This window comes from Brachionichthys hirsutus, chromosome 7 (assembly GCF_040956055.1).
Source record: "Brachionichthys hirsutus isolate HB-005 chromosome 7, CSIRO-AGI_Bhir_v1, whole genome shotgun sequence".
Classification (NCBI taxonomy): domain Eukaryota; kingdom Metazoa; phylum Chordata; class Actinopteri; order Lophiiformes; family Brachionichthyidae; genus Brachionichthys; species Brachionichthys hirsutus.
In genome coordinates this window covers 13,538,259-13,559,739 of record NC_090903.1, presented here as the reverse complement: position 1 = coordinate 13,559,739, position 21,481 = coordinate 13,538,259, and the positions used below count along the sequence as shown (strand labels likewise).

The 21,481-nt window shown below is 47.3% G+C and overlaps 3 protein-coding genes across 3 annotated transcripts in view; 1 reads left to right on the top strand and 2 right to left on the bottom strand.

The window, feature by feature from the left end:
• The first annotated feature begins 585 nt into the window (after positions 1–585).
• LOC137895687 (elongation factor 1-alpha 1) lies at positions 586–2,639 on the top strand. The gene is made up of 7 exons (XM_068741182.1): positions 586–729; positions 842–1,021; positions 1,134–1,430; positions 1,518–1,668; positions 1,777–2,033; positions 2,202–2,436; positions 2,515–2,639. The coding sequence occupies exons 1-7, from the start codon at positions 586–588 to the stop codon at positions 2,637–2,639; spliced, it is 1,389 nt and encodes a 462-aa protein (XP_068597283.1).
• A 1,488-nt stretch (positions 2,640–4,127) lies between these two features.
• ddx43 (DEAD (Asp-Glu-Ala-Asp) box polypeptide 43) lies at positions 4,128–9,138 on the bottom strand. The gene is made up of 16 exons (XM_068741650.1): positions 8,853–9,138; positions 8,486–8,541; positions 8,139–8,256; positions 7,737–7,889; positions 7,441–7,522; positions 7,120–7,279; positions 6,674–6,792; positions 6,438–6,548; positions 6,205–6,346; positions 5,768–5,868; positions 5,401–5,488; positions 5,130–5,257; positions 4,901–5,010; positions 4,681–4,819; positions 4,509–4,596; positions 4,128–4,304 (listed from the first exon to the last, which is right to left on the bottom strand). The coding sequence occupies exons 1-16, from the start codon at positions 9,136–9,138 to the stop codon at positions 4,128–4,130; spliced, it is 2,058 nt and encodes a 685-aa protein (XP_068597751.1).
• Positions 9,139–12,287: 3,149 nt separating this feature from the next.
• The window catches only part of LOC137895456 (potassium voltage-gated channel subfamily KQT member 5-like), a 40,419-nt gene continuing 31,225 nt past the window's right edge, over positions 12,288–21,481 (bottom strand). The window contains exons 9-14 of the mRNA XM_068740923.1: positions 20,492–20,518; positions 17,024–17,265; positions 16,705–16,813; positions 14,211–14,342; positions 13,416–13,542; positions 12,288–13,283 (exon numbers count right to left, since the gene is read on the bottom strand). Coding sequence (XP_068597024.1) covers positions 12,288–13,283; positions 13,416–13,542; positions 14,211–14,342; positions 16,705–16,813; positions 17,024–17,265; positions 20,492–20,518 — 1,633 coding nt within the window. The remainder of the gene's footprint in view (positions 13,284–13,415; positions 13,543–14,210; positions 14,343–16,704; positions 16,814–17,023; positions 17,266–20,491; positions 20,519–21,481) is intronic.

The window sequence follows — 21,481 nt, the reverse complement described above, 5'->3', positions numbered from 1 at the left end:
GTGGGTGCGCGTGCAGCGGCGGAGTTCACCTGAGGCTCGAGTGGGTTTCGTGTTACAGCCGAACTAAAGCCACCGTCCGGGGCGAAGCTGATCCGGATCAGATCAACCCCCCCCCCTTTCATATTGCTCGTTAAAAAGGAGACTAGTAAATTCTTATCGTGCACATTCTGTAGAGTGTGTGCGTGCGTGTGTGTGTGTGTGCGTGCAGTGCACTGCGGTGTAGCAGTGGACCGAGCCAGACAAAATGGTGGATTCTGGCTCTGCAACAAGATGTAATACATCTGTGGCTGTGAAGACAGGCTGGTGCTGAGGAGCATCACAGGACGGGGACAGGGGGGGGGACAGGAGGGGGGACAGGAGCAGAAGGTTCGTGTGATCGGTGCAGTTCAGCGGCCATTGATCCAATACCCAACGCGAGTTCCACCGTTCCTGTCCACAGCAGCTACAGCCAGGAACCGCCCCCCCCTGTCTGTGTTTGTGTCCAACCGCATGTCCACGGTTGGACACGGGGATGGTAGACGCGCAGACCCACTTCCGTCGAGTCTCGACTAATGGCCATTTTATACCGTTCGCTACCCAGTTGCCATGGCGAAGGAGAAGCTCCACATCAACATTGTCGTGATCGGTCACGTAGACTCCGGCAAGTCCACCACCACGGGCCACCTCATCTACAAGTGCGGGGGCATCGACAAGAGAACCATCGAGAAGTTTGAGAAGGAAGCCGCTGAGGTAAGACGATATGGGGGGGGGGGGGGGGGGACACATGACACCATCCAGAACCAAACCGTCTGCCCACCCCCTCTCGCCAGAAAGGTAAAAACCTCTACCGACTGTTCCTCAGATGGGGAAGGGGTCTTTCAAGTACGCCTGGGTGCTGGACAAGCTAAAGGCGGAGCGGGAGCGCGGCATTACCATCGACATCTCGCTGTGGAAATTTGAAACCAGCAGATACTACGTGACCATCATCGATGCCCCGGGTCACAGGGACTTCATCAAGAACATGATCACTGGGACCTCCCAGGTCTGTCTGCTCACCTCCCGCTGTGGGTTGTGGGTTAGCGGAGTCGGGTCCCGCACCTGAGAAAGGCTTCTCTTACCACAGCAGCGCTAACGGTTGATTCTCTCTCCTCCAGGCAGATTGCGCTGTGCTGATCGTGGCAGCCGGCGTGGGCGAGTTCGAGGCGGGCATTTCTAAGAACGGACAGACCCGCGAGCACGCCCTCCTGGCCTACACTCTGGGGGTGAAGCAGCTCATAGTGGGCATCAACAAGATGGACTCCACCGAGCCCAACTACAGCCAGAAGCGCTACGAGGAGATCGTGAAGGAAGTGAGCACCTACATCAAGAAGATCGGCTACAATCCGGACACGGTCGCCTTCGTGCCCATTTCAGGCTGGAACGGAGACAACATGCTCGAGCCGAGCCCCAACGTGAGCGTGACCCAAAAGGATTGTGCGCCGGAGCCTCTTCACGAGTCGATATTTTTACAGTGTCTTACCTTCCTTTTTCCTCTCTAGATGACGTGGTTTAAGGGGTGGAAGGTCAATAGGAAAGATGGGAATGCATCAGGGACCACACTGCTGGAAGCTCTGGATGCCATCCAGCCCCCGACCCGTCCCACGGACAAACCTCTACGTCTCCCCCTGCAGGACGTCTACAAGATCGGAGGCACGTAGTGAACCGATTCAGAAACCGATGCGCACCCGGGCCGTTTGGTCCCCCAGTACGGGTCTGAACTAGTTCTGCTCATCAATCATGTGTTGGGCCTCATCTCAGGAATTGGAACAGTGCCCGTGGGCCGCGTGGAAACGGGCGTGCTAAAGCCCGGCATGGTGGTGACCTTCGCCCCCGTCAACGTGACCACCGAGGTGAAGTCCGTGGAGATGCACCACGAAGCGCTGACCGAGGCGCTCCCCGGCGACAACGTGGGGTTTAATGTCAAGAACGTGTCAGTCAAGGACATCCGCCGCGGCAACGTGGCCGGCGACAGCAAGAACGACCCGCCCCAAGAAGCCGCCAACTTCACCGCGCAGGTAGACGTCGCGGGTGACCCGCTCCTAGACACTGAACCCGAGCATAAACATTCCCAACACGCAACGTCTCAACCACGAGCTCTAGTTTCGACCGTCAAAGCGATAATCACGTCCAATAATCGCTTAAAAAGCCAATGGATCTTCACAGGAAACCATTTCTTTTTTTAGGTCATCATCCTGAACCACCCTGGGCAGATCAGTGCCGGCTATGCTCCCGTTCTGGACTGTCACACGGCTCACATCGCCTGCAAGTTCGCAGAGCTCAAGGAAAAGATCGACCGCCGGTCCGGGAAGAAACTGGAAGACAACCCCAAATCCCTAAAGTCTGGAGACGCCGCCATTGTTGACATGATCCCCGGCAAGCCGATGTGCGTCGAGAGCTTCTCCGAGTACCCTCCACTCGGTGAGTCCAAGAGCAGGATGGATAGACTCCCCCCCCCCGATAAAAGCACCTTCTGACATCTCTCTCCTTGCCTTGCAGGCCGCTTTGCAGTGCGAGACATGCGGCAGACCGTGGCCGTCGGCGTCATCAAGGGCGTGGAGAAGAAGGTCTCCACCACCGGTAAAGTCACCAAATCCGCCCAGAAGGCCCAGAGGAACAAATGAATGTTGTGCTATTCTGCCGAGCCAAAGGTCTCCCAGGGCAGGACGTCAGTCATCCAACGTCATCCTACGGTCGGTTACTTCACCGTAATAATCAAAGACTGGTTAATCATCACAATGCATCGGAAAAGCATTCGAAGGAAAGAACATTTCAAGTCTCTGAGGAGACGTTCCGGTCTCCCGTTAGAGTCCCATTGCGTACAAAGTAATAAGTGTTCACTGTCGACTTGGTTCACGGAAACATTTCTACGATCATGAAGATGTTAGACCATTAGAAGAAGTGCTAAACTATATCAACGTCACATTGTACATGTTGTCTGGCTTTCAATGTTCGTTTGCAGTGACATGGCGCTCAGTCGGTGCCCATGGCAACAAGTTACAGCTCCTCTGCGTAGTAGCTAATGTAGAATTTGTCGTGTTCAAGCTTTACAAAGCACTTAAAAGCAAACGTTCCAAATGTGTCCTTGCAGAGGGACTGGGGGGGGGGGGGGGGGGGGCTACCTGTTAATTCTTAAGGCACTTTGATTGGCAATTTGCGAACTTTGCACTTAAATTGGCAAATGCCGCTGCACCTTACCGTAAGATGGCATGAGCATCTTTGTGACATTAAACATGTTTCAACCAATGGTGGTCTTTGGTCTACTTTTCACTTTTTAACCACAAGATGTCGCTATTGGCACAGGAATGAAGGAATTGTCAGATCCAGACAAATTGTAAGCCAACCATATGAATGTATTACCATAACAATGTCACATTTAATCTACCACAGATCACGAAATACCCAAATATCAGTCGGCCTAAAGCCTAAAACACAAAAGTCTTGAAGGGGCGTGTTCTCACACTTCCTGGTGCTACCTTGTTTGCAAGACTAGCAGAGTAGCTCCTCTAACAGCACCATCAGGCAAAGGGAAACGAGACGAGGATACGACTCGAACTTCAGAGCCGATGAAAGGAACCGCAACCGAAGGAGGACAAAAAGAAACCACATTTAGAGGATTCAAAAGGAACATTTCACTGAACAAGCAGCGAAGGACGCCTGCAGACGAGCATTCAAGCATAAAGCCGCGCATCGTTCAATGTGCAAAATATAGTTCAACAACAATGACTGAAAGAACAATTTTCTTTTTATTAGTAGTTGACAGGTTGGAATATTGCAAATCAGATCAAACGACTGCCGGGTGGTGAGGAGCGGCAAGAGAAACAGGATGACAACAAACGCAGTTACAACTCTGTCAACAACAAAGGAAAATGCTAAAAACATCAAACAACGAAGGAGATAATGAAAAGAAATGTCACGTCGGCTCCTGCTCAAACATGGAGCTAGAAAACTGGAAAGGGAAATCGATAACTATTTTCACTTGTAACAAAATCAGAATATTAATCAAGTCAATTACGACAACAACAGATTAACACATGAACATAAATGTTTTCAGACTTCCAGACGTGTGCAAGGAACCTTTCTGTAAAGCAACTGACCGGGACAATCGTGAGCTAGAACACCCATTGTTGGTCTTGACTCCTCCTTCCTCCTCTTCCTCCAAAGTCTCCCCCTCCCCTTCCTCCTCCTCCTCCTCCACCTCTCGGTCTTCCCCTTGGCTCGTTTCTCTCGCTCTCTTTCTGGTGCTTCTCATATCGCTCTGCCATAAGTACCAGCTCCTCAGGAACATCCTGCAACAGGATTCAGATTCAAAATGTGAAAATCCAAAGACTCACAACTCCTGCTTCCAACTTTCTTTATCTTCAGGCTAAAAATCCAACCTCGGAACAAATAATTCTTAATTCTGGCCGATCCACGAACAATTTCAAACCCTATTGGTCAGCCTGCCACGGAACACTGAACGCTTCCCGTTATCCACTTCCTGCCCGACTGACCTGTCCTGCACGCTCCAGAATGTGAATCAACTCGGGGGCCATCTTCCAGTTCTCCCTCGTTACTAGGGTAACCGAAGCGCCCGAACGCCTGGAACACAAACGCATCGATGTCACAGGGGAAAGCAGCGATTTTAAAGCCACGCCACTCCTGGAGAACGCGGGACGCCCTTACCCTGCTCGGCCAGTGCGGCCTATGCGATGGACGTACTCCTCGATGTTGCGTGGGAAGTCATAGTTAAAGACGTGCGTTATGTCGTGGACGTCCAACCCGCGAGACGCCAAGTCGGTGGCGATGAGGATGCGGACTCGGCCTGGAAGAGGACAGATAACCGGGATGACGTTCCTGCTTCCTCGGTCTTTCTAAATCCGTACATTCCCTTTCTGGCGCGTACTGTTTTTAAAGTCCTTGAGGGCTTCTTCGCGGTCACACTGCTCACGGTCGCCATGGAGAGACTGCACAGCCAGACCTTGCAGACACATGTCACTGGACAGGTCGTCCGCCCTGCGTTCTCACACGACGGCAAAGCAGCGCCATCGTCAATCTCGGTTTGTTAGCAACGCGACTCATTTCAGCTCCCTTATTTACGAGCGATATATTTTAGCGACTGACTTCGGACTCACAGAAGCTTCTTGCCGACGAAGATCAGGACTTTATCCAGGGGCGCCATGCTCCTGACGAAGTCAAATACGTAGGACTTTTTCTCCTCCTCGTGCACAAGCAGCACGGTTTGGTGCACCGTGTTGACCGCCTGGGACGCAGAGACACAGACACAAGTTTGCGCAGCACTTTAATACGCACCGACGATCGACCGCTTGTTATGAACAGTGACATGACAGGAAGAGACAGTTACCCAGGGTACATCTCATCAATGATCTCTTCACTTCTACTTACCGCCAAGTCCAGAGTGCCGACATAAATCATCATTGGATTCTTCAGGTAGGACTTGGACAGCCGCCTCACACCGGGGGGCCAGGTGGCACTGAAACAAATATTTATATATATATATATATATATTTACCTAAAAGAATCTCCACAGCATTTAAATATTAAGGAACCTTAATAAAAACTGAGATGCTTTTGATTTACTTTGAAGAGAGTCATCATTTCCTCTTGGTCCTTTCCTTTCTTAATTTATAGTTAGAAATATGCGAATGGGAAATTAAACTCAACACCCTGGAAACGCTGGACAAAACGCTGGATAATGTTTCTCCTCATCAATAGCAGCGGTTTCTGGTGCATCGTGCGACTCGGCTCCTACCTGGTCATGACGGTCTGTCGGTCCGGGCGGATGTCGATGAGAATCTTCAGAATCTGGGGTTCGAAGCCCATATCCAGCATCCGGTCAGCCTCATCCAGGACCTTGTTGCGGCGACCAGAGGGTTCGGGTCAATCCCACACACAACAGTCAGCTGGCCGTTCGTGGTGAGCAACAACGTGCGCTTTTAAAGGAATTTACCAAAGCGACGTAAATAAAGTTCATGGTGCACGTGGGAGTCGCTAAAGTGTGATTTCAGTAAATCATCTCAGGTGAGACGCAGTTAGAGACCGAACGCAGACGACCGACATAAACTAGCGGTTGCAAGGCTTTGAGTTTAAAAGAGAAATGTTATTAAAAAAACAAACAAACAATACACACAGCGTGCAACGCCACCATGTGGACCCGCACAAACAAACACGAACAGACAAATGGCCGACCAAGTAGGTGACGGAGCGAAGATTGATGAGCTCGTTCATCTGGAGGTCGTTTAATCTGCCGGGCGTGGCGATCACGATGTCCACGCCGCCCCTCACCAGGTTAATCTGGCCCTTCCTGTCCCCTCCGCCGTAGATACAGATGCTGACAAAGGGATAGAGAGCCAGTTGTGAACGTGCTGGTCGATTGCCTGCCCCCCCCCAGAATGAGCCGTGATAATAAGAGACTGCCGGACCTTGTGTAGCTCTTATAGCTGTACTTCTTGCATTCAGTTTCAATCTGCAGGGCCAGCTCTCTGGTGGGCGTCAGCACCAACATGCCCGGACCGTCCCGCTCAGCTCGGGGTCTGCCGAGAAAAAAAAACAACAACAACAAAAAACAGAGAAATAGAGGAACAATTATCAGAGCTGCGAAGAGGCAAACGGGCCACCGGGCAAAGACAACCCGCATCGACAGACGTCCCGGACTCACACAGGCTGCCCGTCCATGTGGATGAACCCCGGCAGCAGGTAGGCCAACGTCTTCCCCGTTCCCGTCTGGGCGATAGCGATCAGATCCTCCCCGCCCAGCAACACGGGCCAGGCCTGAGACTGATGGAGAGAATAGAGACAGAACTCTCCAGCGCTACGAACAGAAAGCACCGAGAGGAGGAGGAACACCCCCTTCCTCTTGGGAGGGGGCAGCCGACTGACATCCACTAGAGGGGGCTATGAGCACAGAACGTGGAGGACTAATGAACCGCACTACTGTTGACGCAACGGGCCGTTTTCATGCCTCGTCCGCTGGATAAAGATACGACGACACCCGACATCACAACCGACGGCCGTGAATCCGTTACAGTCACAGCGACTTGAAGGACGACGGTAAAAAGCGCCGTAAAAGAGCCGAACTGACTGAGCACTGGTTCCGGGTCATACCTGGATGGGGGTTGGTTTGACAAAGCCGACCCGCTCAATGTTATCCATGATCTCTGGATAAAGCTCAAAAGCCTCCAAAAAAGAACGGCAGGGGTTGGGAACGAGCCGCTTGCCGCCCTCCTCCTTCAGGTCGTCCACAAAGACGTTGTTGTTCTCCTTCCTGGGAAAGGATAGAACGCAGGCAATAAAGCCAAATGGGCGAGAACACGAAAGCAAGCGATGCCTCCCTTCGGGGAGCTTTCGACGGCTCCACTGGAAGCTCCTAAAAGGTCAGACAGACACAAATCATTGCGTAACATACTTGAGCCGTGTTTGATTTACCTCCATTCAATCACTTCCTCTGCCGTCAGCGCTGCTACGCTCTCTGCCTCCGTGTAAAACTGCTTCATCACGGGCGGGAGGTCTGATGGAGAAACTATTTAAAGCCACGAGTGTAGAACAAAGAGATCAAATGTTTTCACAAAATGGAACTCTGGAACAATACGTCACAGCGGGACTAATCAATGAAGGCTAATAAGCTGGGCTAGGCCTTTGATGAACCATGGAGTTAAAGACAGGCCTTCAAATTAAAAGCATTTACATTTTCGTACTTGTGGAGTGACCAACTACGCCCTCACCCTTCCACTTGAGCTCCTGGTACTTGTCCTTGTTCTCCCGGATTTCTTTCCAGTCTATGGAGGAACTAGGCGAGGGCACAGTCGCCGCCCGTAACTGTGATGCAGACCAGACCGAGCCATCCCCTCCGCCGTGGTCGTTCCACCTACGAGGGCCTGAGGAGCAGATCAACGACAGACTCGTTTTCATTCAGGAGCAGATTTCACTCCAGCCATCCTTTCTGTTTATGGTCTATCGTCAGACGATGAATAATAATAACGCATAATCAATCAGCAAACACATTTACAGTGAGCACAACGTTAATCACTGAAGCTGCCCCTAACGGAAACTCTGGATTAAAAATGGCTGAATTCTCCTTTCAGTCATGCCGTTTGTTCATGTCCCCACAAAAAACAACGTCATACCACCATGAAATCCGGAGTCGCCACCAGCCAGCAGCTCTTCAATCATCTCCTTGGCTTTCTGCTGGGCAGCAGAGGAGCCAAAAATGACAACCTCATTCTTAGAGTACCCTTTAGTTATCTAAAAAAAAAAACAAAAGGCATCACACACAGGGAAGACAGTTAGCATCCCACAGCCCTAATCTGTCCACAGGGGCAGACACTGTAAATGGTCAAATATACCTAGATTTACAGCATAATCTGTTTTTCTGGACATTATATATATATATATATTTTTTTTTTTACATTTACCCAGTGCTTAAAGTAATGGTCGGAACCGGAAGTGTCTTCATTAATTTGCATCGACTCGCCTTGATTCTTGTGCTGGTGCTCTCTTCAAGTTCACGAATTTTGGCTCCTCCGCGACCTTTGAGTAATAATAATAATAATATATAAAAACACGTTTTTCAGAGTCTGAAGAAACTCTGCGCATTGCCAGTTACACATAAGAAACTAGCCAGAGTCCCGTGACGTCACATGAAATACCCTCACAAATAGATTATAAGAGATGACCACATGTAACAAACCAAGCTAACGAGTTAGCTGCGTTATTAGCATCGATTCAGTTAGCTAACAACCAACTTTTGTGGGATTTAGCTAGCATTAGTCGGCAAAAAAAAAAGAAAAATACGCAACAGGATATCCGTTTAGTTCAGAATTATAGCGTGAAAAACCCACCTATCACTCTTCCGATGGCGGAACCTTCTATGGTGATTGTAGAAGAGTCTGACTTATCATCTCCAAAATGTCTTCCCGTGCGCCGGAGACGCGGACATCCTTCTCTCCTTGGCGGTACCTGTCGTTCAGGTCCGCTGCCCTCGCTCAAGCCCCCAAACCTGGTTCCGTTTCTTACCCCAAAAGACACCCATTCTCTCTGACGGGAATTACGAAGAAATGTCCCTTCAGCTGATTTCGCAACTGGTTTCTGGACAGCAACGACGGACTCCTCTTCCCAGTCCGACATTTTAAATTCGGCTCCCTCCCAACCGTCCTTTCGGCGAGTTGTAGTTTATCCGAACCAATCAAGAGTATGTCACCTTCAGTTCCCATCGGGAAACGTAATTTTAAATAATTCGATATATTTTGACAGATGTTAACGTATTCATAAATATATATTCAAATTAGATATAAATATATGTAACTAACCTTAGCATAATAATTCAGACAACTCGCTCAAATAATAAATTATTAGACACTAAATGTTTAAATACATTATCTACGAACTTGACTTTCTAAAATCCCAGGTACATAAATGTACCACATTCTGTGACCTTTTCGTGACTGACTTTCATCACATTTCATTCAAAAAAGACGCAAAAACAAAACCGTTTAGTTAACTTGTACTTTATTAATGAAGAATAAAATCATTCTTTGCATTTCTCATCCAGAGAACTTAATGTGCATTTTAATAAATTAATTTAAAAAGGAACAATGTTAATATTATCAAGCTTTAAGGCCAGTTGCGTTCAAGAAGCAGAGAAATGGTAGGACTAATATTAGCCACCCAGCCCGTACAAAGTCTGCGCTCAGGCTGCATGACTTTGGGGAACCAGAAACGTTTACCAGGATGTGCTGTAGTTTGTAGGCACTGTAAATTAAAACATATTAATAATGTGTCATATGCAGGAAAGGCACCCTAAAGCAATTTACAGAATGAAAAAATTGACATTTATCAAGAGAACAATCCATTTAGCATTCCAACTGACACCATTTTGCATAATATATATATATATATATATTTTGCATTAAACTGTCATGTCACATTTTTAGACACCTCAAACTCTCCACAATTAACTGTCACAATTGCATTTTTCAATCATATTCCACCTTCTGTAGAATATTTCACAATCATTTACAATTGCCATTTGTTAGAGTAATACTTGTTATATTATGAAACAGAATGTTAATCTGCTAAGAAAAAAAAAGCACCCACTATTCAAAACAAAGGGAATAGAACTGGAAAGCAACGATCCATTACTGTACACGTTAAAATGCATTGTTTTTAAGACTGCATTCTCTTAAGACATAAACATACAAAAACAAATAAAAATCGCTAACAAAAATGATGCTGGTTGACATTGTTTGTGCGTAATCCAAGTGTACTTTTAAGAGCGCTACACAGCGCTCTTAAAACTAGAGCATTTTTCAAAAGCTGGCCGGTGAACCTTTTCAATCATATTATGGACTAAATGCATCCAAAACATAACTGTGTTCATTTTAGAAGATTATAACCACTCTGAATAGTTTAAAATTGTACTTGTAAATGCATGCAGAAAGGAGGAAGTGTATGCTAATTCATTATCCTGATAAAAAATAAAATAAATTAACTAAATTTCAACCTTCAATGAGATTTTATTTCATTCTGCTTTGCTGTATTATCTGGACGCTGAACATTTTGTACTGAAGGGCGTATTTTCTTCATTTCTATGTCTTATTTTATTTTGTGAACACATATATGTCTTTGCCATGGCGAGCAGTGGAATGGACAAATGTATAAAGTAAGGACATACAAACAAACAGAGTACAGTATCTTGTCATCACGGTTTCCTCAAGTAAATCCAAACTAGCCAGCTATGTTATAAGTGGTACCTGTGCATTGCACATTTCGCCCAGTAACGCTAACGCTACACAGTGTTGCTCTGGACTAGGAGGAGGGATTAAGGTCAGTCCAGCAGCCTTCAGTCATTACTGATATACATGGTGCAACCATCGCCCAGTAAATAAAACAGGGTTTGTCAAAGAGCACTGAACGGCCTGAATTATATTAGTCATAAAATGTATTTTGTGGGTCATCTATATGCAACAGATTTGAACTACTTTCAAATTAGATGACATGAGAATATAATAATGTTGATAAAAGCAGACTCAGTTTTTACCTTTTTGTTAAAGATCCGGAGTCAAGATTATTCGAACATGCAAAAAGGACATCCATGCCACAAGCAAATGCGCAAGAACTCTGGTTTTTATGCGTCTTAGACATGCAGCGTCTCGTGATTGATGAGCTTCAAGCAGTGCAGGGTTTTCTCCAAACCAAGAGGATGAGATGCTTGTGGTCAGAACTCTCGCTGAGGGCTTGACCTCCTGGGTGCATTGAATGGGTGGATTTTGCAGCCCTGCACTAAGTGCTGTTTATTTCAAGCTATTCCCATCACGTCAGACCTCACCCATTATCCTTCATTCATTCATTCATACATTTTCAGAGGCGGTTCATGCAGGCGTACGTCTGAAAGCCTATTTTACACGATTGTCTTCCCTCTTTAAACAGAAGCAACGACGTCTCCGTCTCAAACCTTCTCGGAGCACTCAGGCGTTGCAGTTGGAGGTTGTACTGCAGTATGTTTTTCAGTTCGCATGTATATTTACATGCTGGTAAAGAGAAGCAGCTGCCAGCGGCTTGTTTGTGGTATTTTGTACTTTTGTAGCAACTTTTATCGGCTCAGGTTTTCTTCATACATGTTTTTGTTTTTACTCATTTGTCGACGGAATATATTTTATTTGTATCCTGAAAAGTTCGATTCCTGCGATGAACCCAAAGGAGGGTCTTTGATGTGGGGTGAATAACTCTTTTTTGTCCTCAACCAAATGATTGGATTTGCCTTTATGCCCTAACGTCAAGTCGGCATGGCGTCTTCTCACAGTTAATATTCCTTCATTTTTCTCAGTATTCAATGCCAACAACAAACATTTTACCCTCTTGGATACGGATTTTTGTGTAAAGTTACTGAAATGTAACATTCATGAGTTCTTTGGATAAAGATTTAAGTGATTCCTCTTAAAAGGACACGTCTGTGTATTTGTGTACCGTTTGTTTCGTCTGACGTAATTATGTCCACTTTCATAAATATTTATACCGCTGATTTCACCATCACTGGTAACAATTTCATACCACCTTGTAAAAATGAGACAATAACATAATAAAGTCTGCATAAAAGTGGACATAATTATGCTACACGGAATTTTAACATTGTCAATATTTAAGGCATCGGACATTTGCAAAATAATCTGTACAGAGTCCTGTAAAAAGAATGTAAAGTGGCTTCTTCAACAATGGTGTGTAAATATAGTACGCAAGCGTGTGTGTGTGTGTGTGTGTGTGTGTGTGTGTGTGTGGAGTTATGTCAGCTGTATGTGTGGGGACCGATTAAGAAACGCCGAGGCGCCCCTGGGGTGAGATTGAGTGCCCTCCACATTCTGTAAAAGCTCATCGGCTGTTTCCTGGGATAGGAAATTGAAATGTTCTTCCCCCGGCTCTACTTCGCAGCCACTGATGAACAGTTCTGCTCTGTCCCAGTTGCTAAGGACACCGTGGGCGTTGCCACGTTCACTGCTGCTGCTCAGATCAGGGCTTCGGTCGATCAAAGGCTGGCTGAGATTGTGCGCTGAGAAGGATTTCCCAATATTTCCTCCCCAGTCTGAAGACATCTCGTCGTGGCTGGACGAGAGGAGCAGCAGGGGGTCGACTTCCAGGCTCATGTGCCTCCTCCAGACCCCTTCGGGTTTCAAGCTCGCCGTCTGTCGCAGCTGCGCCCTTTCTCGGGCAGCGCCTGCCCGACTGCCCGCTTCCTGCTCGCCATCAACGACATATGTGCCCAGGCCTCCGTCATTTACCGGCACGCCGTCTGTCATGTCATCGCTAACTTGGTCGGCAGGGTAACGGTGGTGGGAGGGGTGCAACATGGGGGGCAGCTGGAGGGTAAAACCTCCAGTTGCGGTGGTTGGAGGCGGCAAGTCGGGGAAGTCTGCTCTTTTGGTTGGGTAGGGGCTATCGGGAGGCAGCAGGGGGGACGGGGAGAGCGAGGCTGTGGACGGCGGGTAGGATGGAGGTGCCGAGTCTGGGGGGCCATCATCATCTGCCGGTGCCAGGATGAGGCGCAGGCCTCTTGGGTTGGCGCCGCTGTTATTTCCCCCACCTCCGATTGGATCCCCCTCCTCATGGGGAGAGGGGAGTTCCCTGCTCATGATGGAGCTCTGGTAGTCCAGGTTGCGATGCTGGTGGTTGTCCAGCTCGAACAGGGGCAGGGAGGAGAGGGTGAGTGCCGAGGAGCCTTTCTGCAGCACTTGGCGGTAAACGTCCAACAAGGAGTCCAACTTCGATTCAATGGAAGTCACCTGGAGACCGAGAGAGAAGAAAAAGAGTGATGGTAGTAAGCGACAGGCCGAATCCATCTTTGACTTCACAGTTAACGCAAACACATTTCCAAAGAGTAACGGTGATGCAGCTTTTGTACTGAAGACACTCACCTGTCTCTCCACCTTACACACTCGTCCCAGCATGCTCACGCCCTCCAGAGCTTCTCCATCTGGGTTCAGTTTGTCTCGGATTCTCTTATCCACAGGAATCTGGCCTTTCCCCAGAATTTGATCCACTCTGTTACACACAGACACACACAAACACACACACACACACCAGTGTTAACACGCTAAAAAACACTGATGTTGTTATTTAAGCAGAACTCCCGGTCTCCATTTAAAAGCCAGGCAGCGAATCTAAAGCAGCAGGGGGTGTTAGGGTCGAGGTTAGTAAAACACCCGGCAGAGAGGGAATGGCTGCTTCCCTCCTCGACGTGGAGACGCCGCGTCTCCCTAAGAATCGCTTGATTAGGTTCCACTGTATTATTATTATTATTTTATCCTTCACAGGCTTTATGCTTCACAATAACCTTCTCAAGAATAAAGACCAGATCAAACAACACAAATGTGAATGCGGGTTTGACCATCCCATCCACGAGTCGGCTGTCATTTGGGAAGCGGATCAGTCTAACCCCGGCGTGGACCGTTTCCTCCGTGCCTGGCTGTAACAGAAATGCAGGGAGGGAGAGGACAAGGTCTTGTTGAATGTCCTCGGAGGGGGCCCCACTACAGTGTCTAGTCTGGGAGAGAGAGACATGGACACACGTCGGAGGTGAGGTGGCGGTAAACTGGATCTCTTGTCTTGGTCCAACAATGCAAGTCCTTGGTAAAGAATACGAGCTCCTAAATAAATCACAGATATCAACGATCACCTTTCACATTCGGGCAAGTTGTGTGTGCACTGACCTCGTCTGGAGGCTTTTGATGCGGCAGAGCATGTCCAGGTGTCCTGCAGAGTATTGCTCGATGACATCCTTCACATCGTACGGGCGCAGCGTCTCCTTAAACTTCTTTTTTGCCACGTGGAACTTCATGATCCTACGAACACACATACACACACACACACACGACATGAACCTTTTGTTTTCACATGACGTTCAGGTGGTGATTCAATCTGGAGCAAAGACAGTGGCTGGTTTTAATAAGACAAGATAAGAAGAATAAGATCATTTTTTGCATGAGCAATGAACAACCAGTGCACCCTGGAGCAGCTACCAGTTCATCGCAGGGCCACGACACAGACAGACAATAATTCACACACTCACAATTTCACCTATGCTGCATGCTTTTGGTGGTGGAAGGAAACCGGAGAACCCGGAGAGAACCCGGGAAGAATGTAGAAACTGCTCATTGATGAGCCCCAAGTCGGATTCAAACCCGTGACCGCCTTGCTGTGAGGCAACTGCACTTACCACTGTGCCACCGTGCTGCCAGCACAGCAATTAGTGGATGTGAAAAGACTTAGAGCAGACAGGTGAGACAAGAAAAGAAAAGGTGATCAAAATGATAATAATACTGTAATTACCACAAATCGCCACTAGATGGAAGCAGCAACTTTAAAACCAAATTACAATCCATTGATTTGTTCACCTTCTTTTGGAGTGAGATAAAATAAATAAATCAATCAATCAAATTCCTCCGGGAGTGGGATGGGAATGGGAATCCGGAGCTCCTTTTGTTTCCGCGCCAAATCCACAACAACCAAAAAGGATTAGCGGTGAAACTCGAGTGTAACTTTCGATCTCCTTGTATTTGGCGAGCTGAATGGCCGCTGAGTGAATAATATTGATACAGGTAAATGGATCTGAGCACCAGGCGTCCATTCGTCTCCCTTTCTAAACGGAAACAACACGGACACAGGACCCTCTGTACCAACAGCCCAGACAGGGGAAGGGCTGTCAAACCCTCAACCCGACACCCTGGGAAAGCCCCGAGCTCTGGCCGCCCACGGAGGGATCCCTGCTGGGTGGGCAGGAGAGGCAGGCCGGCTGGGGATCGGGTGGTGGAGGTGGGGATCCAGCGAGGGGAGACATTGTGGGGGCAAGAAACATCCTCATATGATTTGATTTGCATCAACTCCGTAAAGATCGATGATTAAAAGCTGCAAAGAATTCAAAGTGGGCAGAATTCAGTGGCTTCACTTTGATCTAAACTCATCCTGAAGATAGCAGCACAGGTAAATTATTCATGAGTGAAACATTTATAGCATAGGAACAAATAGAAAAGGCGATTTATAAATGTATGTTTTCTTTTGTCTCTGTACCCGCGTTAATTATTTTATCAATGACTATGCAGGCGAATAAAAGTATTCCATTAATGCCTATCTCTTTATTCCAAACATGAAAGAGTAAAATCACGACTGAACTCTGACTGACCTGCAGAGATTTTGACGCTTGCTGAATGTTAAAAATGTCGTCCTCTTTTTTTTTTTTACAATTAAAAATATGATAAGAAGCAGCAGAGTGAGAGAATCAGTTGGCGCCTGTTGGATAAACATTCACTCCCAGGGTGCCGGTGCCATTGTAAGGGAGAGAATGGTCAGCTGAAACACACACACACACACACACACACACACAGGGTGCAGCGCTCATCGATAAAGATAAACCCTCCAAAGAAAAACGAGATTAAAAATAAAACAAACATGCTGCGAAGCCTTGTGGGAATGTATGTTTTCCACTTCCAGAGTTACATTTAGAAACGAGCGAAGGAATGCCGGCGCCGTGCGGCCGTGTTGTATTATGAATCCCGCCCTCTCCCAGGAGACGGATACGGCTGCGGTGGGATCGATGAGGAGCCGCTTTAACCTACGGTACACCTGAGAGACATCTCTCTTCTGACAGCCCGGGGTGTATTTTCACACACACGCTCCGATCAATAAGCAGAGATCAGAAACAGCTCCTGGAAAACAGAACGAACGGCCAGAGCTCAGATCTCACCCGCCCATCAGCAATCAGCCAATAATGAGTGCAGCCAGCTCGGCCTTGGCAGAGTCCGTGGACATAAGTCAGTTCTATTTCATATTCTCGACACAAAGTGTCTCCCTCGATCATTGGATGGGAATCGAAAGCGGGTTCTTGTTGAGAACCGCTTCCCATGCAGTGATGAAATTCCTCGGAATCATTTTTTGCAAACAATTCCCATTATCGATTCGAGCGGGCGCGCTGCACTCAGCAGGGGGGCCAGCAGGACGCACGGGAACCCCGGTGGCACAAACAGCAGGGCAACTTGGAAAACTTGAAAACGGGATATAACATCAAAGGGAGGAAACACTAAAGCAATATTATCGATATTAGTACACGGATCGCCGTGTTTTAACACTCCGCTCCGAAAGTCCTCGAACATTTCCAGGATTTCGGCCACTCAAAGACGTTTTTTGTTTGAATGCGAAGCGAGGGCTCACCTGACGGCTCTGATGACGGCCTTGAGAGGGGCCGACAGATCCTCCACCGTGATGTCACAATGGCAGCCTCTGTCATCAAGCGGCTCCTCCGTGGTCACGCCTGAGTCCACTGAAAGAGACCCGACAGTGTTCGTGTTAATGAACGTAGCTCCGTTCAAAATCGCTTCACGCTAAAAAGCCTCCTCGGTGACTCTTAGCATGACCACCGGGACTCAAGCGGACTCTGTCTGAGCTTTTAGGGGTGAAAGAGGAGAAACAGAACAAAAAACAGGAAGAGGATTCTTGACTTTGGGAGGGATGGATTCATTTCTCAGCTCACCATCTGGGACGGCGGTGCGAGTCTGACTCTTTAACCTCAGCGAGGGCCTGAACCGGGTCCTGTCGTTGAAGCTCCAGCTCTTCTGCACCTTTGCCGGGCTCCCGCCCATCATCTCGGGGGCGCCCACCACCTCGTTGCCGGGCGAGGAGCGTTGGCGGTCGTTGATGGACATCTGCCGATTCTTCATGCTCTGACCGCGAGGGCTCGCCATCCTGACCCGCTCCTTGAAACTCAACTTCTGACTGCGTGGGCGATGGAAAGGAAGGAAGGAAGGAAGGAAAGGTAACACCAAAAAGAGAGATGATGTCGGCAGATGTTTCTTCGCAGGTCCAGAGTCAACCCTCAGCATAAATGAAGATGCTCCCACATGACTTTAGCTCCAATAAACAAACACGAGGGCATGGATTGCTCTACGGCGTTATTTAAAGGTGGAGGGATCGATTGGAACTTGCTGCAGCGATCGAGCGTTGGGACGGACAGAATAGAAATCCTTCATATTGATTGGAGACTTTTTAGGCTGCGTTAGGTGTTCCATAATGGACCTCAAACGCCCCCTGATTCATCTTCTATTGATCGCTCTGACTTCCTGAACGTGTTCGAGACTAATTATCAGGACGGCGCATGACCACACATTCGTCTGAACGCCACTGGTAAGCAGCACACTGGCTTTCTGTGTGAGGCGTCATGTGCAGATTCCACCAACACTTCAACAACCGGATTCTTTCTTCGTCCGGTGGGTCGGACAGGTCTTATGATGCCGTGGTCAGATAAGGGAATGAAGCAGCAATGCATGAGGCGTGCAGTCAAACGAGAAACAGCTCGAGAATCAAATTCTTACAGTAACAAAGTGGGTTTTGTTGTCGAGCTAATTTACAATAAAACTGAGTCCAGCCTCATGAAAAAGCTCTTTTTAAGTTGAATTTCTTTCCTTCACGGGTCAATTTTTACGTTTCGCTGATGAGGCAAACTTCAAGAGGCTAAAAAGAATAACAATGAAATATGCTTAAGCAGGAAATCAATAGAAATAAATAGCTTCCAGGGCCAGGATTGTGGAACTAATCAATATTTATGGTAGAACATGAATGAAGAAACGACTCATGTGGCCGGACTTTTCTACAGGAACACTTTAGGTTTGGCCGGAAGGTACACATTGATTCTAAATGATCGATTAAGGGGCTGCTGGGATCCTTGGGACTTACAGAGAACACAGAACAGGACTTTTCTTCGGACTTTTCAATTAGAAAGTCCAAATTAAATGCAATTTGCCGAGTACAAGAAAATGCTACATCGTGCTTTTTAAATTTGATCTTAAGGGCTTCCTGTTTTTATTTTTTAAATCACGGTAACAAAGTCTTGCTTGCATTCGACAGGCGTCCGACGAAGTTGCTGAAGGATGACGATGGCAAGAAGGAGGTAAAAAAAATTCCACTGCTTTGCTCCATGCTATTAGTCGCTCATTCCCAAAAGGCCACCGGGCGAAGGGCAGAGCAGAGAGCATGCTGGGTAGTGCCGCAGGTACCGCCTATATTTGTACCTCCTGAAGAGCCGCCCTTTGCTTTGACTCTCACTGAAACAGAAGGACGGAGGAGAGGATGTAGGGGAAAGAGATAAAGGAGGAAGGAAATGAAAAAAGAAATGATGGAGAGGAGAAATGATCTGCCGTCATCTCTGATGCAAATGAATAACGGAGGAGGAACAGAGGACGGGTTTCAGCGCAGTGTTGGAACGTAGTCACCAGGGACGCAGCGGAAGGGACGTCCACCTTTATCTGAGACGTGAGGTGAGCCAACGTTCTGATTCTAACGTATAAATGAACAGGAAATGACTCTGGCTGACATAAAACTAAACGTGTGTGATTTTTAGGTTCGAGCTACTAAAGCACAGAGCACAGACCTCCGCCAAGCAGCTCGTTCTGCTCCTAACTGTATTTACACCGTCCACATGGTGATCCGGATCATCATCGAAAGGTTCTAAACTGTTCTTGCTATCTTTAAACACCAACCATGAAAAGTAAAAGTGAATCAGAGTAGATGTGTATTTTTAGCTGATTTTTAAATCCGTAAATTGAGTTTTCAAGGGTAGAATTTAATATTTTTTCTTTTGCGAATCATCACCAAAATTTAATCTTGAAAAGATTGCCAACATTTCCTGAATATTTCATCGAGATCCGTCCAGAACCTTTAGAGTTATCGTGCTAACAGGCAAACAAAGCAACCCAAGGTAAAAAAAAAAAAGCCTTGAATGATTGGAAATATTTAGAAAGAACACTAAATATTACTAAAACTTTACACCACATCTCAGGGCTTGAATTAAACTGCACACATACACACACACACACACACACACGCTCCTCTCGGTGCCAACACACTTAAGCGCAGCATGGTGTCCTGTAGTGGTGCGTTTACAGCTCCTGGTGTTTACAAGACTGCTTAAACGAAAGCCACAGCCAATTTACCGCGACACCTACCGCCGCCAAGCAGCCGACGGCGTGTAAAACCGGCAGTAAGACGGAGGGCCGCGCGTTCCCTCGGCGGAGAGGAACCGACAGAGGAGAAGCGCTGCCGTAAAAACACTTTAACAATTATGATTTCACAAGTAAAGGTTGGACTGGCGGCGAGAAATGTTTCTAAGAAAGGAAAGCCTAATTACGCACGGGCCGTAAGGAGGAGGAACCCAACCTAATTAAATGTTGTTTTGTTTCAGTAGAATAAGCATGTTTGCTTTGACTTAGAGAATAAACGTATTCTTTATTGTGTGTCTCGGTGTGTGTGTCTGTGTGTGTGTGCGTGTGTGTGGCTGTCTTAAGTTTAAAGGCCTTAGAAACTGCTGGCTCAACATGAGGCACCCAAATGTTTCAAAAGCAGCGCTGCACTGTAAAAAATATACTAGCACAATTAAACTCACTTCTCCTCTCTCAGAATCTCCCCCCCCCCGTTTCAACATCGCTCTGTCTCTCCTAGACTTGTGTTTGATGAGTTATATAAATACCATCCCAATGGAAAAACTGCGTCATGGTACAGACATGGTACAGACTCCTGTCTTGAAGGCGTGTGTGTGTGCGTGTGTGCGCACACACACACACACACGCATGGACACACGCTGAACAAAGGCAGAGAAGCCGTCATCAAGTGTAAAGAGGACGACGGTAGCGAAGGGAGAAGAAGAGAGAATAAAAGACGGAGAGAGAAAGGCTAGAAAAATGAGACGGGGGCTATGAAGTGCATCTTTACGTAGCGCTTAGCATCTTTACGTAGCGCTTTACGTAGAATGGCTACTTTCCGCCGCCGGGTTCCTTTTATCAGAGCTTGTTACAGCACACACTAATCCTCCTTTTATTGAATGTGTTTAAGGTGTAAACCCCCCCCCCCCCCCCCCCCGATCAATTCATGAAGGAGCAAATCCATTCACAGAGGTCCTTTTATGGAGATCACACGGGACGATGAGTGAAGGCGTGAGCGCCGTACGAACCTGTAGGCCGTCTCTCCTTGCTCTTTTCTTCAGTGGCGAGTGGGGATGAAGAGGAGGACACAAAGGGAGAGACGTCAGTTCTCCTGCAGATCAAAGAGAATCCTGGACAGACGTTTAAAACTTCTGGATACGGGAGGAATCGGGCCAACGAGACTCTGGGGTCAGTTATTTCAAAGCACATGCAGTAGAGCCATGCACAGCGAGGGTTACGCACTCAGAACGATGGGTGTGTTACGTACTCAGAATAATGTGTGTGTTACGCACTCAGAACGATGGGTGTGTTACGCACTCAGAACGATGTGTGTTTCAGAATAATGTGTGTGTTACGCACTCAGAATAATGTGTGTGTTACGTACTCAGAATAATGTGTGTGTTACGCACTCAGAATAATGTGTGTGTTACGCACTCAGAACGATGGGTGTGTTACGTACTCAGAATAATGTGTGTGTTACGCACTCAGAATAATGTGTGTGTTACGCACTCAGAACGATGGGTGTGTTACGCACTCAGAACGATGTGTGTTTCAGAATAATGTGTGTGTTACGCACTCAGAATAATGTGTGTGTTACGTACTCAGAATAATGTGTGTGTTACGCACTCAGAACGATGTGTGTGTTACGCACTCAGAACGATGTGTGTGTTACGCACTCAGAATAATGTGTGTGTTTCAGAATAATGTGTGTGTTACGCACTCAGAATAATGTGTGTGTTACGCACTCAGAATAATGTGTGTGTTACGCACTCAGAACGATGTGTGTGTTACGCACTCAGAATAATGTGTGTGTTTCAGAATAATGTGTGTGTTACGCACTCAGAATAATGTGTGTGTTACGCACTCAGAATAATGTGTGTGTTACGTACTCAGAATAATGTGTGTGTTACGCACTCAGAATAATGTGTGTGTTACGCACTCAGAATAATGTGTGTGTTACGTACTCAGAATAATGTGTGTGTTACGCACTCAGAACGATGTGTGTGTTACGCACTCAG